Genomic DNA, 20,591 nt, shown 5'->3' with positions numbered 1-20,591 from the left:
AGGAGCACATCCACTGTGGCCTTCCTGATGGAGGCCCTTAGAGACAGAGACTCGTGGATGGACACACAGACAGAAACGATAACTGCCTTCAGGCTTGTTTCCACCATGTTTATTTCCTTCTTGTTCTTAGTAATAACGTGTAAATTCATCCCAAACTCATTTCTGCTTATCAGATCCTTGATTTCGGTGTATCTGGTACATCAGCAAGTGTCTTTCCGTGTTTGCACATCGAAAACGCCACAGCCTGCAAACCAGTGAGGCTAACCTCCAGGAAGCCGGTCCGTGGGGGCCGAGCTCGGGCTCACGGTGTGCGCGGTGCGGGGCGGCCCCAGCCTGGACACTGCGACGGCTGATCCAGCCCGGATGCTGCGACGGCTGATGGCCCCTCTGCTCCCGCCTGTGGCCATGGCCACGCCCTGCCCTCCGCGCCTCCTCTGTGGAGGTGGACGGCTGGACGGAGGCTCTCTGAGGTCCTGGGTCCCAGAGCACGAAGCAGGACGGTCACCCCACAAAGTCCTTCTTACGCGTAGGAGAACTTTCTCAGAGGAACTAGGGGCACGGAGACCTTTGAAAATGTGTTTTACTTTGATTTTTCACTCCCTGTTTTTGGAAACAAGAAACCTCTGGTCTCGAGCAGGAGGCAGGGATGTCGAAGGCCAAGGGAGGCTCCGTCTCCGCGAAGGCTCTTCCCGCGGATGGGCTCTTGCTCAGGCACTGGCCGCGCGGCCAACCACACACACCGAACGCACGAAGGCAGCACCCATGACAGGACGGCAACCTGTTCCCGGGAGCCCCTGCGCAGGACGTGGGCTCCATCCCGGCACAGGCGCCCGGTTCTGCGAGCGCAGAACGCAGTCACCGTGCCGTGGCTTCGGTGCCGGGGACGTCCGGGTGACTCTGCGCCCTGGGAAGGGCCAGCTGTCGGAGGGCGCTCACCTGCAGGACATCCCGAAACGTGCGAGACGGCCCTCCCCGGCGGAGAACCATCCCCCCCAGAGCTCGTCCGTGCCAGGGCTGAGACACGTGGCCGGCTGGATATGGTCCCATTCTTGTACAAGGCAGAACGAGAAAAGGAAAGTACGAATGTGTGGGAAGAACGGATAGAAGGAAGGAAGGAAGGGAAGAATCTTCCCAAAGAGGAGAGAGAGAGGAGCGAAGAGAGGGAGAGGTTGCCCCGAACGGCACAGGCGGCCACAGCCGCGGTCAGCCACGCCGCGTTTCATGGAGGCCAAGACGTGGTACTGGCTTACACAATTCCAAGATGCTTCTGATTGGAAGACATGTTCACCTGTAACATGAGATGAAGGACTGCGGCCACGGAGCCAGGGGGCCGGGAGATGGTGGCCAGGGTCTCCGGGACGCCACCATCCGCCCAAGGATCTTCCCAGGCAAGGCGCCGTTTCGGGATGGCCACGAAATAGAGATAATTTCAGGCCAGAACGAGGCCACGAGCCCTCCCTGGAAGGACTTGTCAAAGTTGTTCTTTAAGAAGAAGAGAAATGAAACCAAAGAAGAGAGAGAGTCGCAGAAGCTGTAACAGCGGCTCCAGGAACGACCGCAAAGGACACAGCGGCCCTCGGGCTCCCCCAAAAGAGGCGGTTTCAGCAGGTGGAGCTACCCAGGGCATGAAGCAGGCCGCCGACGGGACAAGTGCCCAGAGCGAGAGCGTTCTCCGTCCGGAGCACGGGTGCGGGGAGGGAGCGGCTGAGGTCCAGCCGTCCTTCGCTGTGCCTGAGTGCGGAACGAGCACGGGAGGAGGGATGGTGGTTTGACACCGAGACCGTCCAACTAGGACGCACGGCGGATGGAAATTTTGAAAAGAACAGTCACACTGTAATGGGCTAAATGGAAGAGAAGTACGGTCTTCGACAGACACGAAGTAAGACCCCGGAGACAGACGCCCGCGAGCTCGGTCCGTGTGAGAGAGTCGGCGTCCTCCGCGCTGTGAGGGCGGGAACCCCACAACACGCCGGCAGAGTCGGGGACGGAGGCAGGGAGGGGTGTTCCCCCAAGGACAGTACAAAGCACGACGGGCTCGTGATGCCGTGACCGGCCGCACAGTGTGCAGAACAGGGTGTCACCCGGGGCACAAGTCCCGCGAGTGAGGCTGAGGAGAGCCACCACTGGGAAGGCAAAGTGTCCTACAGCGCGCACGGGGCCAGGCGGTGCTTGGCCGCCCACAGCAGCCACAACCTCGCACGGGGGCAGCCAACCCGGTCTGTGCGGGACCAGCCGTGGCGGCTCCACCGGGACTCAGGCTGTCGGCCGGCACAGACGTCTCGGAGGCCTCACCTCCTCGCCAATACAGGGGCAGTGCTGCCCTCGACGAGCCCCCGAAAACGACCCGAGAGGGCCCAAGGAATACGGACAAGCGGGAAGCGCGAGGGGCAGAACTCAAAGCTCTGTCCGCACGTAGGCCGGGTCCTTCGACCTCGCAGGGAGCCGCCGCGGACGTCGTAGACACGGCCCCTTCTGCGCGGAAGTAGGTATAGACCCAGCTCACTCGCAGGTTCAGCGGGAGCAGGTGCCGGAGTCGGCAGACGCTTGCCTCTCGGCGCACAGAGCACGGCAGACCGGGCTGGAGGGCTTCGCCGACGCGGTCGTGCGGCTCGGAGCTGCGGCGTGACCCCAAGGAGACGGGGGGACAGGAATTACAGACTCGAGGGCGGACCTGGAGGAGGTGGGGTGAGAAGGATCATGGGAGCACGCGGCTTTGGAAAGTGAATCCTGTGAGCACCGTCCCGGACACCGGCCAGACGACAGAACCACACAGAACAGCCGTATCTGGTGAGGCGAGTAACACGGCGGCACTTCCAGCAAGGCCGGCCGGGATAAAAGCCGGGGAGAGCGGGAATGAACCGCCGCCCGAATGCAACAAGGCAGCCACATACATGGCAGGTGCGTGGCGCTGAGCCTTAAAGCTCAGAGGAAAAGGAAAATGTCCCAGCAGAGTACAGACTGGCAAGATGGCCAGAACGTTTCGGAAATGTGATGAGACTTACATTAAGGAAAAAGAATTAATGTTCACAATCCACAAAACCCCCCCTGCCAGACGGTTATATGGCAGGGTCTGCGCAGCTCCTGTATACAGTAGGTGCTCCGTACATGCGCTTGGCTGGCTGACTGAAGACTCAGCTCTGGTCTCCACTAGCCTCCTGATTCTTAGGGAAATACATGGGATGCGTCAGTGTTTCTGGCCTGCAGGGCTGCGGGCTCTCCCCACTGCTCCCGCACCGTCTGCCTGAGCAGGCAGAGGGACGGCCGGCAGTGAGGACACACGGACTCCCCCTCCCACGGGCTGAGGCCCCCTCGGTTCCAGGGGCCGTGGGGCTGGTTTCTCCGGCCACCTCCGGGCGCGCTTGCCTGACCCTCTCCCCCAGCCTCCAGGCCCCTCCAAGCTCCGGCACACTCGGACTGAATGTCCGTAACAAAAGGCAAAACTTCAGTTTCCTCAAATGACACAAGGTGCGGAAATACACCTTTTCCCTAATTTTTATGAATTAACGACTCTCACATATTCAATTTCTACCTTATTTTGACTTGGACCCTTGGAACCTGGTTCATTCTTTTTTGGTTTTGTCTAAAGTCTTTGTATTTTAATCACAGTCGAAGTTACAAATGATTCAATGATTTCTAATGATCCAAAATTGTCCTTTTTAAGAAATTCTTTAGGGAAGGTGAAATAGCTCGTCTGTCTTCAAACCACCCCCACGGAGGGGCTGAGGTCCCCGGCCCCCCAGGCTCCGCAGTGTAGACACCCCCACCCATTCTTTAGGCCCCAGGCCCGGGGAAGCCCTTTGCGGCCGGGGAAGGATTCGGGTAGAGCCGCTTCAGGATTACAAATGCTGCCCTACTCGGCAGGCCGCTCTCCTGAAGATCCCGGAAAAGCTGAAGGGCATTTCTTCAAAGAGTGAACACCAAAAAAAAGGTTATTTTTTCAAAAACACTCTTTTTAAAGATTTTATTTATAAGTCATCTCTCTACCCAGTGCAGGGCTTGAACTCCCAACCCCGAGACCGAGTTGCACCATCCACGGATTGAGCCGACACTTCCATGCTCCGTTTTGTGTATTCGAATCGGCGTTTTCCCACTTTGGGGGGGGCGCCCAGGCGGGGGGTCAGGCTGGCCCGGGAGCCCACCGAGGGCCGCAGGAAGGAGCAGCGGCGCGTGAAGAGACGGGCCGGTGACGGTACCGGCGTAACCCGCGTGTCCTGGCCGGTGAGGAGTTACCGTGGGATTCACACCCCGGTTTCTCCGGCACCGGCCTCCACCCGGCCCTCGGGGAGAATGATTCCTGGGAGTCATGGTTCAGAAGGACTGGGCCGACCCCGGTGCCCAGCCATGCAGAACGGGCTGGGGTCGGGGGCCCGGGGCTGCAGGTAGGGGAGCACCACCAGGACCCCAGGGCAGACACCAGGGAAGCCTGGATGGGACACCTGCCCAGGGAGGATGCGGACACGGAGGCCGCAGGGGTAGGGGCAGTCTCCACCGGGCAGGGACACGCTCCTCAGAGCTGGTCCATGGGGCGAGCCCAGGGACCCACTTCACCCGAGTGACCTGGGAGAAAATCCATGTTGGCAAGTCTACCCAGACCCGCACCACACGGCGGGCAACCAGGGAAGCGAGAGCCCGTCCTTAGCCAGGGCCTGAGTGCTCATCCGCGCTCCGCAGAGGATGGCTTTCCTGGGGATAACCCTGGCCTGGGCCCGGCCAGCGAGGCTCTCTGCCAACTTCCGGGGCCTCACACCATGGTCATGACCCTGAGCGCTGCTGGCTGGAACCTTCGAATCTTTCTCCTCAGGGCCTTGGAGGCCTTGATGCGACACAGCTTGGGCATCGGGGGCAGGGGTGGCCTGCGGGCCCCTGGGGCCCTTGAGGGCTGCGGGGGACACGCCCGAGGCCAGGCCCCGACCTCTGAGTCGCTGCTGCTGGACTCCCGGTCTCCAAAGCGGCTGGAAGTGTGGTCACTGGCTCCGTCCTCGCTGGTCTCGGCCACCGTGGAATAGAGCAAGGAGACGCCCTTGGCCGACGGCTCGGAGCCCTCTGACTCACTCCTGACCCGGGCATCCTGGCGGGGCAGCCTGGGCCTGGCCCAGGCACACCCCGGCTGCGGGCCCCTGGCTCGGCTCACTGCGGGCCTGGGGGGCCCCAGGCCGCCCGCGACCTCCACGGAGGACAGCCACCTCCGCTGCTGCTTCCGCACCTGCACACCAGCCGCCACTTCCAAGGGGAACAAGGCCTGCACCGGGGCCCGGCGACCCTCCCGTCGGGTCACCAGCAGGGGCACCAGGAGGGGCACGGGGTAGAGTCTAGGCTCAGAGCAGGACCGGCTAGGCGCTGCCCCTGCCGGCACGGGCCTCCTCCCGAGACCCTGCCCCCACTCTGGGGGCAGCAGGGGGGCTGCGAGAGCCCTCCCGGGGGACGGCTGGACCTTGTCGGTGGCCCCTCTCTTGACCTTCACAGCCTTTGTCTTGGGGTGGCCTGTGTTCAGCCCCAGGAGGAAAGCTCCATGGTCAGCAAACGGGGGTTGGGCACAGAGGCCTGGGGCCAGCGCGGGGCTCTCCCTGCCCCCCTTCCTGGTGGGCCACCGGACCGTGCCGTCCTGGCAGCTGAGAGCCGGCTGCAGAGCCTGTAGGCAGGGAGACGGGGCTGGCCCATGCCCCAGCGGAGGGGAGCCCCGTGTGGTCTCCCCACGGACGCAGCCATTCTGGGGTTCGGGTCCCTCCTCTGGAAGGCTCCTGGGATGAGGGGTGGCTGTGAGGCGCTCAGGTCCCTGCTCGAGGCTGTCCCTGCCGGTGTCCCCACTCCGAGGCATCCTACCCATCCCTGCTCTCTCTGGGGTGCACACCAGCCTGTCCAGGCCACCTTCCCTCTCTGCTCTCTGGCCACCAAGCATAGGCGGGGATAGGGGCCCCTCATGTCTTGGGGGTCCCTGCTCACCCACGCTGCCCCTCAGGGGGACCCCTCGGCCGTGCAGCCTCAGCAGCCTGTCTATATAGGCCGCAGCTGGGCCAGCCTCGAGGACGGGTCTGGTCTGGATGGAGCCCAGGGCCGCCGGGCTGGGAAGGGGCTCCCTGGGGGGCGAGTGGCCCGGACTTGGCAGGGCCTCCTTGTGGAGAGCGAAGAGAGGGCTCTGCAGAGCCACAGCGTGCAGGGGGCTGGGGTACGGGTACACCTCCCTGCCTCCCTTGGACACCAGGTCACACTGGTACTTGGGGTCTAGCACGGGGGCCGGGAGGTCCATCCCGGGGCAGAGAACGGAAGTGGACTTGGGGTGTGCACTGGCCTTCTGGAGCTCCAGCTCGGACGGCAGGACTCTTTCAAGATCGCCTGGGAACGAGAAAAAAGAGCAAACAGGTGAACTGGGGACGGCCCTGGGCTCGCCTCCACGCAGCATCATGGCTGCGCAGCGCCCTGTGCGGGTGTGGGCAGGAGGCCGGCGGGAGCAGCAGCCCGTGCTCAGTGACGCCGGACACGAGCCTGCAGAAAGGGCTGGCTTGAGCGCTCACTCCGTCACCTGTCCCGACTCCCCTCTCTGCCCCGACATGCGTGGTAAAGCCCTGACGCAAAGTCGATTGTTTCGATGCCCTCGTTCACCCGAGGTTGGTTCACTCTGGGTGCTGTGTCCGCTCCGATGACAGACGGTGCCCGTCAGGGTGTGTAAGGGTTCTAGAAGGATTTGTAAAATAAATTCCTGATGTCCACTTAAATTGTAAGAAAAGAATGCTTTTTATCACAGCAGGCTTGCTGCAATGAACAGTCGTATTCCCGTCTCTATCCGAAAACCAAAAACGCCTGGAGTGGTACCTGTGGGGTTGGCACCGGCACCAAGTATACCTGGGGCTTCCCGGCTCTGAACTCAGCAGCCCCTGCCACCTGGGAGGGCGCCTCCCACCCCGCCCGGCTCTCTTTTACCTGTAGACACTGGCCTAGGCCTGGACACGCCCTCCTCTGTGGCCAGGGGTCTCCAGGCGGGCAGGGGCGCTCCGTGCACAGTGGTCTCATCGGCCGACCGGGGCCGGCCGTCCCCCGCATCGGGCCTGGCTGTGGGGTTGGCCGGCAGCAAAGTGTCCCGGGAGGAGTACACGCGGTCACTACACACGGATGTGCGGGATGCAGACAGGGAGCAGGAGCCGCCGTCACTCAGCTCGTAGAAGCCTAGACGGGGTGAGCGGAGGCAGTCAGTAACCTTGGGGCAGTGGCCCCCTTCCTGCCCGAGCCGGCCCCAGGGCTAAGAGGGGATCAGGATCTCAGCATGCGGGCGCTGGAGAAATCATCTGGGGACTCCCCGTTACTGTCCACGGTTGCCTCGTGAGCACAGTCCGTGGGAGCCCACCACCTGCTCGGCCCCCATTCAGGCAAGTGGCTTCCCTCTCCCTACGTGGCCGGGCTGCTGGCTTTCTTCTCCCTCTTCCCAGGTGCCCGCAGCCATCAGAGGAAGGACAGCACCCAGGGGTCTCCAGCCCACTCCACTCCACGTGCTGTACACCCAGACTAGGCCGTGGTTTTGCAAATTTACAAAAAGACTGAGAAACAGCAGGCGGTGCTGCCCACGGTCTCCTGGGTTTGCGTGTGCCCCAGGCTCCGGGCACATGGGAAGACACGCTCTAAACCAGGGGGGCTGGAAGGGCTCCAGAGCCATCTCCTCGCAGCTCTCAACCAAGGGCAGCAGGCAAGGGGACAGTGTCCTGCCCACCTTCTCTGACAAACTACCCAGAGTTGAGATTCCATAAACCTGCAGACGATCACCTCCTAAAACAGCTCCTTACCATCTCCCTGTTACTCCGACCTGAACAGAGCCTGGAACGTGTGTCAGCCCAGAGAAGGGGAGACACTCATGGAGGGTTCGTCCACCGGAAGCAGGCCTTTCCCATCAAAGAGCTCCCCATAAACGCACAGTGTGCACACGCTCCTCTTTCCAGAAACACATTTAGGGAGGTGGAAGGAAGGGGTGCATAGTGCGTGCTCCCTGGGAACAGGTTCTCGGGGGGGGGCTGCACTCATGAGCCGGGCCTGAGAGCCTGGGCGGACCCCCCCGCCGCAGCACCGGCCCCCAAGGTGTGGGGTCCCCAGAGGGCAAGGGGGTCCTCTCCGCAGCGGCACTGCCCGCCGGCGCGGCCTACCCGAGCTGGGCCTGCTGTCGCCGTCGGCCGCCCTGCCGCAGGGCCCGCTCCCGTCCAGCTGAAGCTCGCCGATCTGCCGGTCCAGCTGTTCCAAGTGGGTCTTCAGGCCGACGTCCTGGCGTCGTAAGCGGTTCTACGGGGAAAGCGGGACACAAAGCTGTCCAAGTGCAGAGAGCAAGCCCGACGCCCGGGAAGTGAGCACCGGCACACGACGTGCCTCGCAACGCCCGCGGCTCCGGCTCCAAAGCCCGGTAGCTCCTCTCCACTTCCCTAAGCCAAAGCTCTGGCCCTCTGGTCGCCAGAGGAAAAGAGCCCCTGCCCCCGCCGACCGGCTTGCCGGCCGCCACGGCAGGCCTCTAGAAGCGTCAGCAGTTCTCCACGAGGTATGTCTTCCTAAGGAGACTGACAGGGCACAAGCTCAGAGTCAAAGGCGGCCCCTGCTCTTACACGCCGCCCAGAGGTCGCGCTCGGCTGCTGTTTTCGAGGCTTATGTAAGAACCGACCTTCCCACGCTCGTGTGCCTCATTCTCTTGCTCAGTGGGCCCTGTGCGGCCCCCGGACTTTTCAGGGCATGGGAACGTCCCCGAGGGAGAAAGAGGCCCCCTTCTTCGGATCCCCCTTCACAGGCGTCACCTCCACGCCTTGTGGAACCCTCAGGGACAGGGGCAGAGGCCCGGCAGGAGGGGGCAGTGCCTGCACTCAGCGCACCTGGAAATCTGCCCCAGAATCTTCTGGGTTTAGAGGTTCACATCTTGGCTCTGCCCTGAGGCTCTACCCTCTCCAGGCTCAGGCATATACAGGTTATTACAGCATCAGCCGCACGTATGTGTGTGATCATATAATACGCGTATGTGTACGCGGTTACTGTCCATAATACGCATTTGCACACCCACAGTAAATGACAAACGTGCAGAACTAGCACGAGTGCCTCACGGATGTGGACTCCCTTCTCTCCATTGTCAGGCAGCACCGTTTTCAGGGCCTGCTGCATAAATTTCTTATTTTTAATCAACAATTAAGTTTAAGGCAAATAATGAATGGATGTAATTATGTGGTTCACCCTGTTTAAGAAAATGACTGTGTTTCAAATCTAATATCACAGGGGAGGAAGTTCCCTAAACCCCATAATTATCTCTGTAATTTCAGCACCGCGAGGCTGCGGTCTGGGAGGGAAGCAGGTGGCAGGAACTGCCGATTCTTACAAGGGGGTCGCGTGGGCACAGCCTTTGGATCCAGCCCGAGAGAGGTGACATGGGTGACAAGCCCATGGCCTGACACAGTGCCTGGTGCGTGCCAGGTCGCCATCCCCGGGCCACCGTCCCCGGGCCACCATGCCCAACTCCCCTTTGCTCGGGGACCACATCCACGGCTTTGAGAGCAGACTCCACGTGTCACAGCCAGAGAGTCTTATGCCACAGGATAATCTGTGAACGTATCACAGCCAAAACCAGTCCTGGATTTCATAAAAACTTTGTAATCCCCGAACCATCCAGTCCAGCCTGAACATGCGGCCTCTTGCTCTGAATATTTTCACCAAGGAGAACGTGACCGTGTCAAGAGCCATGGCAGAGAGAGCTGAGGGTGTGCGAAGTTGGGCTTCACGCCAACACCCTCCGCACAAAGAACACTACATTCAGGCAAAGGGGCCAGTGTGTGTTTTCACTGCGAATGACTTTTCCTTCCCTGTCCTAAATAGGGCTGCTGTGCCTTACTCTGTGGGGTCACAGCTCGATGCTTACAAAGCAATCTGACTGCTTCTCTTCCAAATCATGATATTCTCATCCTTCTGGAGCAGGAGGGCACCTCTGAGCCCCCAGGGCTCCTCTAAGCCGATTTCCAAAAAAGAGAGTCCCCTCTGTGCGTCTGTGCTGAGAATGGCCGCTCTGTGACTACTGTGTGCCCAGCCAGGCCTTCGGTGGGCGGTTCCTTATTGACGGCAAGAGGTCAAAGACGCACAGGCTCGGGGGTGCCCCGACGATTTACCGTGTCCCCGGGACGCGGCAGCTCAGGCGCGGGCCTCGCTGTCTGGGGTGACACCGTCCTCGCTGAGGCTTCCCTCCCTCACTTGGGGGTTCATGTTTCTGCTTTTTCCTTTACTCCTTGTGTCTAATTCTGTGCTAAGAGCCCAAGTTCAGTCTGTGACCAGGAGAGAGCAGGGGCCACTGAAGCCGGCCACAGACAATCTCTCCTCACGTATTTCCTCTGCAGAGAAGACGTCACTGGCACACGGGCACCGGGGGACCAGGGCCGTGGCAGTCACGTGCACCCCCGTCAGAGCAGCCGGTGCGTTTGGGGGGCCCCTCGTCCCCACCTCTGTCCCCAGCATCCAGGCTCACTATCAGGGCGGTGTACGGAGTCAGGATCCCCCCCAGCCGGTGTTTGGGGCTGGGGTGAAGGCAGTGCACACCCACAAGTCCCCGGGAGGTGGGGTCGCCTGAGCATAAACACAGATTCTGGGGATCCTGGTCACCCCGGGCCTGCGCATCGGGACGAGCTTCCCAGGGAACGCAAAGGGTTCTTAGGAACGGATGAACACGAGAGGCTGGAGAAGGGCATTCTACAGATCGCCGTTAAAAACAGACTCGGCTTATCCTTTCTCTGCGAAGTTTGCTGTCTATACCCTAAGAGAACCACCCGGTTTCCCCTTCTTTGTCCTCGGTTTCCATCCACAAATCAGCGTTCCGCTCTCTTCAAGCCTTCACGGCAGAGCCAAAGGACAAAAAGGAAAACTGCCCTCCAGTTCAGAACACACCCACGGCGTCTAAAACACCTTCTCTCTCCTCAAAAGCTGAGCGTCTACACAGGAAGCAGGACACAGGCGAAAGCCGCAGCTATCCCGGGGGCCGTAGACCGCCAGACTGCAGGAGAAGTCCACCGACCACCAGCAAAGGCCAGGGGCACAGATGGGCCGCGTGGGAACTGGCCGGAGGCCTGGCCCTGTCGGGGATGCCCCGCCCCCGCTGGGGATCTTGAGCCAGTTCATTCCCCGGAGGGTTCAGGAAGCAAGTTCAGGAAGCCAGCGGGCAGGCCCGGGAAGCAGGAACGCAGCTGACCTCCTGCTGACCCCGGCAGAGGCAGCCCGCCGGCTCTTGCTGTCCCTAATGCCAGCACCTGCCCGCGAAAAGCAGCCATGGCCCGCTGCCACTCTCAGGACAAGTCACGACCCGCCGAGCCAGCTCCTGGGAAATTCTTCGGGGTAAGATGTCACGGCGGGGTCCCCAGCGGCCTTTCTCACGGCACCTCGGGGCACCTCTCCCAGTGCCACTGGCAGCCCCCGAGCGGGGGGTGGGGCCTCTGGCCTGCCCTGGGGCACCGCAGGCCACATGGGTGTCGCGGGAACCTGACACCAGAGCAGTGGACCGGCCGCCGCCTCTCAGGGATGACTGGGCTCCCCAAAGTTATCCACAGATCAGCCCAGGACCCACCAGTGAGGAGCAGCTGCCCCACACGGGGTCACGGGGCATCGTCAGCTCCAACAGGGAGACAGGAAGGTTATCCCCCAGGAGAGCAATGAAAGGCGCTCCTGTATTTGCTCATCGCACACCTACTAAGCGACTCCTGCATGCTCCTTTGCGACTTCAGGCGCAGCCTGCTTCCATTCGAGTCACCGCGCTAACTCTGCTCACCCGAGTGCGGTGCAGGTCCCCAGAACCGCTCCTGCTCCTCGACCGGGGGACGCGTGCGCGACAAGGCCGCGAGGGCAGATCCAAGCCCTTCTGGTCTTCTCACCCGAGCGCGGCCACCCGGCCGCCGGCGGGGAGGGGTTGGGGGAGGCGGAGTGAGCGGCGCTGCGGGTCTGCAGCCGCCATGGCCAGGAGGCCCATGAATCATGCTCTCCCCACGGCTCTAGCACTACTCCTGTGTTTTCCCTGCAAGAAAAACAGGGAAGTGTTAAGCCCTAGCTGATGTCACACAAATTCAGTTCTTCTCTTTTGATCACATAATCCACGCCAAGAACAAAGTTTGAAGACAAAGTCTGCGTGTTCCTTCTGGTCCCCACATTAAAAAAAAAATTAAACAAAAAACCTGTTTGATCTCTTCCAAAGGCTACTTGTAATTAGAGGCTGACGACTCGCAAGTCTGATTGGTGCATCCCCGAAGTCGAGTTAATCATCAGCTGTGCTCGTGCCCGCGGAGGAGTTCAGGGCTGCCTCTCAGCTGTGCCCGGCTCTCCCCGGAGCCACACATCTCTGCGGGCGGCCGGGTGCCACGGAGCCCTGGGTGCAGATGCACAGGGAACCGGGGCTGACTGGTGAGGGCAGGCAAACCGCAGGTGCGGGTCCCGCTCCAGAGCTGGCCCCTGCCCTTGTGGGCGGCCCAGTCACAGGCGGGGAGCAGTCTGCGCAGTCAGGGCCCAGGTTCTGCTCCCTCCACTTTCTGCCTGTTTTTTTTTTTTTTTTTTTTTGCAATGTGGGTCTGGAGTCCCCAGAGGCATCTTCCAGGTTCTGGAATTCAGAAACACCCAACGCGCCGGTCACCGGACGGAGCTAAGCAGAGAGGAAGGCCGCAGCACCGTGCAGCCTGCTGTACGAGAACAGCCAGCAGCGTTTAAACACAACAGATCTGAACTTCTAAATTTAAAAAATTCTACTTAAGAGGACTAGAATGAACGCCATCGGATATGAACCTTTCCATAGAGCCTTTTCATTTTTCCTTTAAAACGTACTTCAGTGCTGGAAAAACTCCCGAGTTGTGTCGGATAGAGGAAAGACGAGGCCGGCAGCAGATTAAAACCGCAGGAACAACGTGGAGTGAGACGGAGCTGGCGTTTGGAGCAGGCGGGGGAGCCAGGAGACACACAGGTGCAGCCGCCCTAAGAGGGTGCCCGGTTCCCCCGCTCGGGGACTCCGCGGACACACCTCATTCTGCAGGTCAGGTTACACTTTGGAGCTGAAGCTTTCCTGGGAAACATGCTTTCCTCCACATTTTGTTACAACCGACCCGACCCATCAAATCTGAGCAATTCGGGTGTGATGTACGGGCACAATTCGGGCTGCGCCCAGCACGCGGGCAGTGTCGCTCCAGAGCCCCGCGGCGGGGCCACCTGCACCCGGGATCCCACACCAGGATCCCAAGCAGCCCCTGCCCCGGGGAAACCGACTGAGTCGCTCCTCCCGGAACAGCCCGGAAGTCCAGCAGGAGGGCGCGCTCAGAGCCGGTCCGCGGGAGCAGGAGGCAGCGCCACGGGGCAGCCCCGGTGCGCCTTTCCGAGTCCGGATCCCCACCCGCGTGCCGCGGGCCTCCGCGGCCGTCCCATCCGAACCCGAATGCGTCCCCTTCAATCAGTGGGGCAGTCCGGCCACCGCGCTCCCGCACCAGGTGGCCCGGCCCCCAGTCGCCCCGCGCGCCCAGCACCCCCGGGGCCCCGGCTCCTTACCAGCTGCTCCTGCAGCGCCGCCAGCGCCGCCTCCAACCGCAGCTCCTGCGCGCGGGGGCCGCGGGGGTGCTCGGGGCGCGCGGGGTCTTGGAGGGCGGCGGGGCCCGGCGGGGACTGCATGGCCAGGGCGCCCCGCACGCGCGCCTGCTGTGTGGCGCGCAGCCCCTGCAGCTCCCGCAGCCCCGCGAGCGCCGCGCGCAGCCGGGCGCCCACCCTGCGGCGGTCCCAGCCCGCGGGCCCCGGCGGGCAGCTCGGCGCCCACATCCCGCGCCTGGCCTTCCCCGAGCCTGCCCGGGCTCCCTGGAGCCTGCCCGGCCTCCCCAGCCTCCCGGAGCTTCCTCGGAGCCGCCGGGGCCGCGCGCGCGGCCTCCTGCGCAGCTTCTCCCCGCCCCCGCCCCGCAGGTCTCCAAGGTGGGGTGGGACCTATCGGTGGCCGCGGAGGGCGGTGTCTGCACACGCCCCAGGTCACAGCGGCCGCCCCGGGCCCGCCCCGTCGTCGCCGCCCCGTGACCTTGGGGTCCCGGGGACCCAAGCCTTTCGGTGAGTCTGGAGGGGACCAAAGGAGAGGGAGGCCCCAGCAGGAGGCCGGAAAGGGCCCAAAGGGGAACAGACGCGGTGAAAGGTGGTGGTTTTGGTTTGTTGTTGTTGTTGTTTTTAAATTAAGATAAATTCTTGGGAAGGTACCACTTTTTAAGGACCATGGTACCTTTTTAAGCTTGTTATAAATTGGAAAAACGTATTACCCACTTTTCCTAACGTATATCAGCAGTGGGAATGCCCCCGTTTTGGGGGGTGATAACAGCTTTATGGAGATGCAGCGAACCTATTCTTACAGGGCACCTGCTCCAAGGGCACAACTTGGTGATTCCCTCTGTAGTCCCAGCAGCACAAGTGTGCCGCGGCCGGGTCAGTGATCCCGAAGAAGCCATCGACCCTGAGCCTCAGCCTCCCGTCGCCGTCTGCTCCCGGTGCTCAAGCACCGCTCCTGCGCCGCGGCGGCAAAGGCCCGTGCGTGGGTCACACTGGACAGTCCTCCGCGGCTGGCCTCCTCCCGCTGGGCCCCTGTGTCCACGGCTCCGCGTGCTGCCGGCGACCGCGTCCTTCATTCTTTCTGCTGGTGACAATGTCGCGTCCTGTGGGTAGACGCTTTTGCTTCTCCGCTCTTTCCTGGTGGGCATTCGGGCTGGTGCCACTTTTTGGCTTCTTTGAAAAATCTATGGCCATCCAGGGTTTGCTTTTAGCCGGCAGTGCGCGTTCACTCCCGTGGGCGCCGACCTCGGAGGAGGGGGCGCGCTGGGAGACCTTTTGAACCCCTGACTGCTTTGATTTGTTGATTCGTTGGTTTGCTGATTTTTATTAGTTTCAAGGTAGGATTTAGTGCTTCATCAGCTGCATAGGACATCCCCGCTCAGGGCGTCAGGTGCCTCCTTCATGCCCCTCCCCCACCTGCCCTCCAGCAGCCCTCAGTTTGTTCCGGGGAGTCAAGAGTCTCTTATGATTTGCCTTCCTTTCTGTTTTCGTCTTGTTTTATGTTTCCTTCCTTCGTTCCCTATGTTTATCCGGTTTGTTTCATATGGTCTCTGTCTTTCTCTGACTAATTTCCCTTAACATGATACCCTCTAGATCTGTATGTTTGCAAATGGCACGATTTCATTCCGTTTGATGGCTGAGTAGTATTTCATTGTGCGTGTGCGTGCGTGTGTGTGTCTTTATCCACTCATCTGTTGATGCACATCTCTTACTCTGTTCGTGGGAATGCACGCTGGAGCAGCCACTCTGGAGGAGTGTGCGGAGGCTCCCCCAAAACACGAAAAACAGAGCTACCCCATGACCCAGTAACTGCTCTACTAGGTATTTATTCAAAGGATACAAACACAGTGACCCAGAGGGGCACCTTCACCCCATGTTTATAGCAGCGATGTCCCCAATAGCCCAAATGTGGACAGACTGTTAAATTCTCAGCAGTGCGAACGGAGGACCCCGTGTCACCACGCCCATGGCAGCACCCGTCCTCTGCTTGTGACCAACTCAGTAAGTGTGAGGTGGTATCTCACTGTGATTTTGACCTGCATCTCCCTGTGGCTACTGACCTGGAGTGTATTTTCATGTGTGTACTGGCCATTTGTGTGTCTTCTTGGGCAAATGTGTATCAGATCCTTTGCGCCTTCTTAAAATTGTCCCCGAATTATTGAGATGTAAGTATTCTTTACACATTGGAGACACAATTTCATTATCAGGTGTATGATTTACAAATGTCTTTTCCCTTTTGTGGGGTAATATTTCACTTTCTTGGTAGTGTATTAAAAAGTACACTTTTTGTAGCAAATTTGTTTTTAATTTTGATGCAGTCCAACTTATCAATTTTTTTCTTTTGTTGCCTGTGCTCCGGGTGTTATATCTAAGACACCATGGTCCAACCAAAGGTCAGAGATCACATCTGCTTTTTTTCTAAGAGTTTTTATGGTTTTAGTGCTTACATTTAAGTCCTTGATCCATTTTGAGTTGTTTCTTGTGCACAATACAAGGTAGGGGTCCAGCTCCGCTCTTTGGCATGCAGGTGTCTCCCTATCCTGACACCGTTTGTTGGAAAGCCCGTTCTTTGTCCAAACTGTCTTGAGACTCCTGTCGGTAATCAGCTGATTCAGATTCTCAGTTCTGCTACTGTAGTGTGTATGATCTTGTGCCAATGCCACAGCGTTTTGAATACCGTAGATTCGTGGTGAGGTTTAAAGGCAGGAAGCATAAGTCATCCAACTTTTCTCTTTTTCAAAATTGTTTTGGCTCTTCCAGGTCCCTAGCATTTCCATATGGATGGAATCCATAAGGATCAGCTGGTCAATTTCTGCAAAGAAGTTGACTCGGATTTTGATGGAGATTGCATGGAATCTGTTGATTGATTGAAGAAGTGTTGCCACCGTTAAGGTTAAGTTTTCTGAACCATAAGCATGGGATTTTTTCTAAATATTTAGGTCTTTAATGTCTTTCAACAGTGTTCTGTAGTTTTCAGTTTGCAGGTCTTATATTTGTTTTGCTAAGTTTACTTCTAATAAAAATATTTACAAAACTCTTTTTGGTACTATCATAATTGGAAATGTTTTCTAATTCAGTTTTCAGAATGTTCATTGCTAATTTGTAGAAATAAGCAGTTGAATTTTGCGGAATTTTTGTATTAGTTATAGTAAATGTTAAGTGGATTTCCTTGCATTTTTTAAATTTACAAGATCATGTTGTCTGGAAATAGAAACAGTTTTACTTTTTCCCTTTCATATTTGGATGCTTTTAAATTTCTTTTTTTTATCTTACTGCTCTGCCTGGAACTTCCATTACAATGTCAAACGGATGTGGTGTGAACAGGTAGGCTTGTCTTGTTTCTGATTTTGGGACGATGTTCAGTCTTTTACCATCGAGTCTGACGTTAACTGCAGGTTTTTCTTAGATGCCTTTTTATCGGGAGGAGAAAATTCCCTCCGGTTCCTTGTTCCTTGTATAATTATCACTGAGATTTTCAGGTTATCCTATGATTTGTTGCTGTTGCTGTTTTCTCAGTCCTGTGTGCTTATCTTGTCTGCTGGTGGAGAAACAGCATGAGACAAGCTTAGAAGACCTCGGCTCCGAGACCGCTTGCCTCCAGGTTGCTCAGGCGTATAATGAATGCAGTGAGTGAGGTCCTGGATGCTGGTTTTCTCTACAGGAAAATTCATGATTCTTCCTTTACATTTTCTTCCAGAGAGAGACAGAGCGAGGGTTACACTGGATATGAACCCTTGTTCAGTTATCTCTCTTCCCCCCACCTGTGGACTCTCTTAGCGGTGTCTTTTGGAGAACAGAAACTCTTCATTTTTCTGTATTCTTATTTATCATAGGTCCTTTTTGTGCCATTTTAAAGAAATTTTTGCTCATTCAGGATCTTCAAGATATTATTTAATGCTGCTTCTAGGAACTCTATGATTTCACTTTTTTCATTTAGATCTACCATCCACCTGCAATGGTTATGTATTATAAGAGGTGGGGGAAATCACTATTTTTTCTCAAATACATAATCTAGTGCAGTATTTGTTGGGGGAAAAAAAACAGTCCTTTTTGAGCTGTGATGCATTTCCACCTTTGTCATAAATATATTTAGGTCTGTTCTGGGTTCCCTTTTCTATTTGATTAGTTTGCCTATCCTGTCACTTGTCCCAATTATTGTGGCTTTTTATGCTGTGGTGACACCCAGTGGAGCATGCTCACCCACCTTGTTCTTCATGGGTGTCTTGAGTATTTTGGGCACTTGACAATATTGTGTGAATTTTAGACTCAGGAGGTAGATCTCTGCAAAAAGCCTGCTGGTTTTTCAACAGGGATCACACATTAACTCTAGAGTTTATTTGGAATGAAATGGTTTCTTAATACTATTTCTTCTAGACAGGAAGAAAACATGGAATAAAGATTTGGACATGGAATAAAGATTTTTTATAAAGATTTTTTTAATATCTCTAAATAATATTTTATAATTTTGTGTGTAGAGATCTTGCACATCTTTCGTGAGGTTTATCCCTTCTTTCTTGGTTTTTTTTTTTCCCTTATACTGTTGTCAATGTTACCTTATTTTTGTTGGTGATGTATGGAAATGCCAGGGATATCTCTAACAACTTTGCTAAACTCATTTATTCTCTTGAATAATTTATCTTTAGATTTTTAAATATTTTCCCATATACTTTCATATCATCTGCGACTGATGAAGTTTTAATTTTTTCTTTCCCATCCTTATGCCGTGTCCGTATATCTCTGTCTCGATCTCTTTATCTCCCACCTGTGTATTTATTTGGTGTTACTTCAGTGGCTAGGACGTTCAGTACAATGTCAAAAACAGTGATGATGTCAAGCATCTATGTTCACGTCCAAGGGTGGTGGGAAAGTTTTCTGTATTTCACCATTAAAAATGATGTTTGCTGAATGTGTTTTGTAGGTACTGTTTATCAGATCAAGGAAATTATCTTCTGTTTCTAGAATGGAGATTGAATTTTACCAACTATATTTTCTACTATTGAAATGGTTATACTACTTTCTTTTTTTTCCCCATTTGATGTATTATGTTAATCAGTTTACAAATGTAAAGCTAACCTTGCATTTTTGGATAAAGCAAATTGGTCATGACGTATTTTCCCCCTTTGTATGATGCTGGATTTAGTTTGACGTATCTTGTTTTGGAGTTCGGCATCCGTTTGCATGCGTGAGGTCAGCCCCTCCTTTTCTCTTGTAATTTTTTCCTCAGGTTTTCAGAGTCAGACTGTGCTGGCCTCACAGGCTGAGTGAAAATATCCCTTCTTGGCACTCAATGTAAGGGTTTCTGTTCGATGAAGATAATTTCATTCCTGAGCATTTGGTAGAATATAGATGAAGCCATCTATGTCTGGGTTTTTTGGTGTAAATGTTTTCAGTTATGCGTCAAAGTCCTTCATAGCTGTGTAATTACTCAGACTTTCTGTTTCTTCTTGTGTCAGTTTGTTGCGAATGTATTGCTCCAGATTTCTTCTCATCTTGTCCGTATTTTCAGTTGTGTTGATGTAAGTGTTCTATGATATTGTCTACAAATACGTATCAAATGTGCATACCCCCTGCCCAGCTTTTCCCCTGTCATTTGGCTGTTTGTGTTTTCTCTCCTTCCCTGCCCCCCTGGATCAGCCTTAGCAATGGTTTCACAACTTTACCAGTTTTTTTTTCAAAGCACCGACTTTTGACTTTGCTGATTCTTTTTTTGTTTGTTTTCTCATCTGTCAGTCTATTTTCCTCATTATTTGCCTCAGTCTGTTTACTCAAGGTATAACTTACTTGATACTTCTTCTAGGCTCTCGAAACGGATTCTTCACTCATTGGCCTCTCCTTCCTCCATTCGGCATTGCTCACACCTCCTTGTGTAGACAAGAACCCGTTACTGGGAAAGTGCTGGGTCCTGCCCCATCTTACACTGTGTTCATTCTCTTGACCTTAAGATCAAATTGTGGGCTCACTTGCCTGCTTGGGCAACATCTGAATTTGGAGCTCTCTGCAGAGGAGGGCAGCTGTCATGTGCAATGGTGTTAGGAAAGTCATGCCTGGCATCTCATTGCCCTAGAATGTGAGAAATAAAGGAATTTTAGCATCTTGTCCTTCTTTCTTCTGCCATTGTCTCCTGTCCCTAGCGTCATAGGCAGAAAGGGGGCCCAGAAAAGCTGGTTTTTGCTTGTCTAAGGGACCCTCCCTCTCCCCATTGCTCATTTTTAAATCATAGGAGCAGAGGACTCTGCTCTCTCTCTCTCACACACACAAGATCAAAGTGGTATGCCCGCTCACAAGTGCCCCCTGAGAGTGGGTTTGAGCTCAGGGAACAGTTTGGGGACCCCAGGAGGGAACTGGATTCATACCACGGCCCCAGGCTCCCTTGCAGACGGTCGGCATTTTTTCTGGCTTTCCCATCCTTTACCTCATTCCTATTTCGCTGGTCCTATCCTTTGTTTTCCATGAACTTGGAATCCTTGTCCATTTCTGAGGAACTTAGTCTGTCTTTGTTTGCACCCACAGAGAATGCTGTTTCCTGGGCCCTGGAGAGCCGGCCAGAACCTGGGTGTGCATGTCACGAATCCAGCCTCCTGAGCCAAAGCCTCTGATTCCTGAAGAACAAATCTGCTGCTCCCCGTTACCGTTCACTGCAGAGCCACCAGCCTCCACATTTGGTTACATAAGGACACAGAAGGTCCGAGAAGAAGGAGAGCTTTTGAGTTTTATTCTTTTCTTCTCTCTTATGAATCACATTGTTTAAGCTATGAGTGTTGACATACTGAGCCGTAAAGATAGATACTCATCAAATTAGAAAAATTTGGTGGACCTTATTCTCTGGATCATTTTTACATCATACCATTTTTATTTGGGGGATATAGGAGCTTCTTGAATTTCTCTATGGATACGAACTTTCTGTTTTTTTTTTTTTTAAAGATTTTATTTATTTATTTGACAGACAGAAATCACAAGTAGATAGAGAGGCAGGCAGAGAGAGAGAGAGAGGGAAGCAGGCTCCCCGCTGAGCAGAGAGCCCGATGCGGGACTCGATCCCAGGACCCCGAGATCATGACCCG

General features: G+C 56.0%; 1 protein-coding gene across 2 annotated transcripts; it reads right to left on the bottom strand.

The window, feature by feature from the left end:
• Window positions 1-3,946: 3,946 nt before the first annotated feature.
• On the bottom strand, window positions 3,947-13,853 carry DACT2 (dishevelled binding antagonist of beta catenin 2). 2 transcript variants are annotated; one of them, XM_059176497.1, is made up of 5 exons: window positions 13,501-13,853; window positions 8,124-8,256; window positions 6,916-7,158; window positions 6,287-6,330; window positions 3,947-5,629 (listed from the first exon to the last, which is right to left on the bottom strand). In XM_059176497.1, the coding sequence occupies exons 1-5, from the start codon at window positions 13,762-13,764 to the stop codon at window positions 4,742-4,744; spliced, it is 1,572 nt and encodes a 523-aa protein (XP_059032480.1). In that variant the 5' UTR covers window positions 13,765-13,853; the 3' UTR covers window positions 3,947-4,741. The 2 variants fall into 2 exon arrangements, with proteins under 2 accessions (XP_059032480.1, XP_059032479.1); XM_059176496.1 differs by having other exon boundaries at window positions 3,947-6,330; window positions 13,501-13,841.
• Between the last annotated feature and the right edge of the window lie 6,738 nt (window positions 13,854-20,591).

Source organism: Mustela lutreola, chromosome 6, assembly GCF_030435805.1.
Source record: "Mustela lutreola isolate mMusLut2 chromosome 6, mMusLut2.pri, whole genome shotgun sequence".
Taxonomy (NCBI): Eukaryota; Metazoa; Chordata; class Mammalia; order Carnivora; family Mustelidae; genus Mustela; species Mustela lutreola.
The sequence above is the reverse complement of the archived record's forward strand: the minus strand, read 5'-3'. Positions and strand labels throughout refer to the sequence as shown.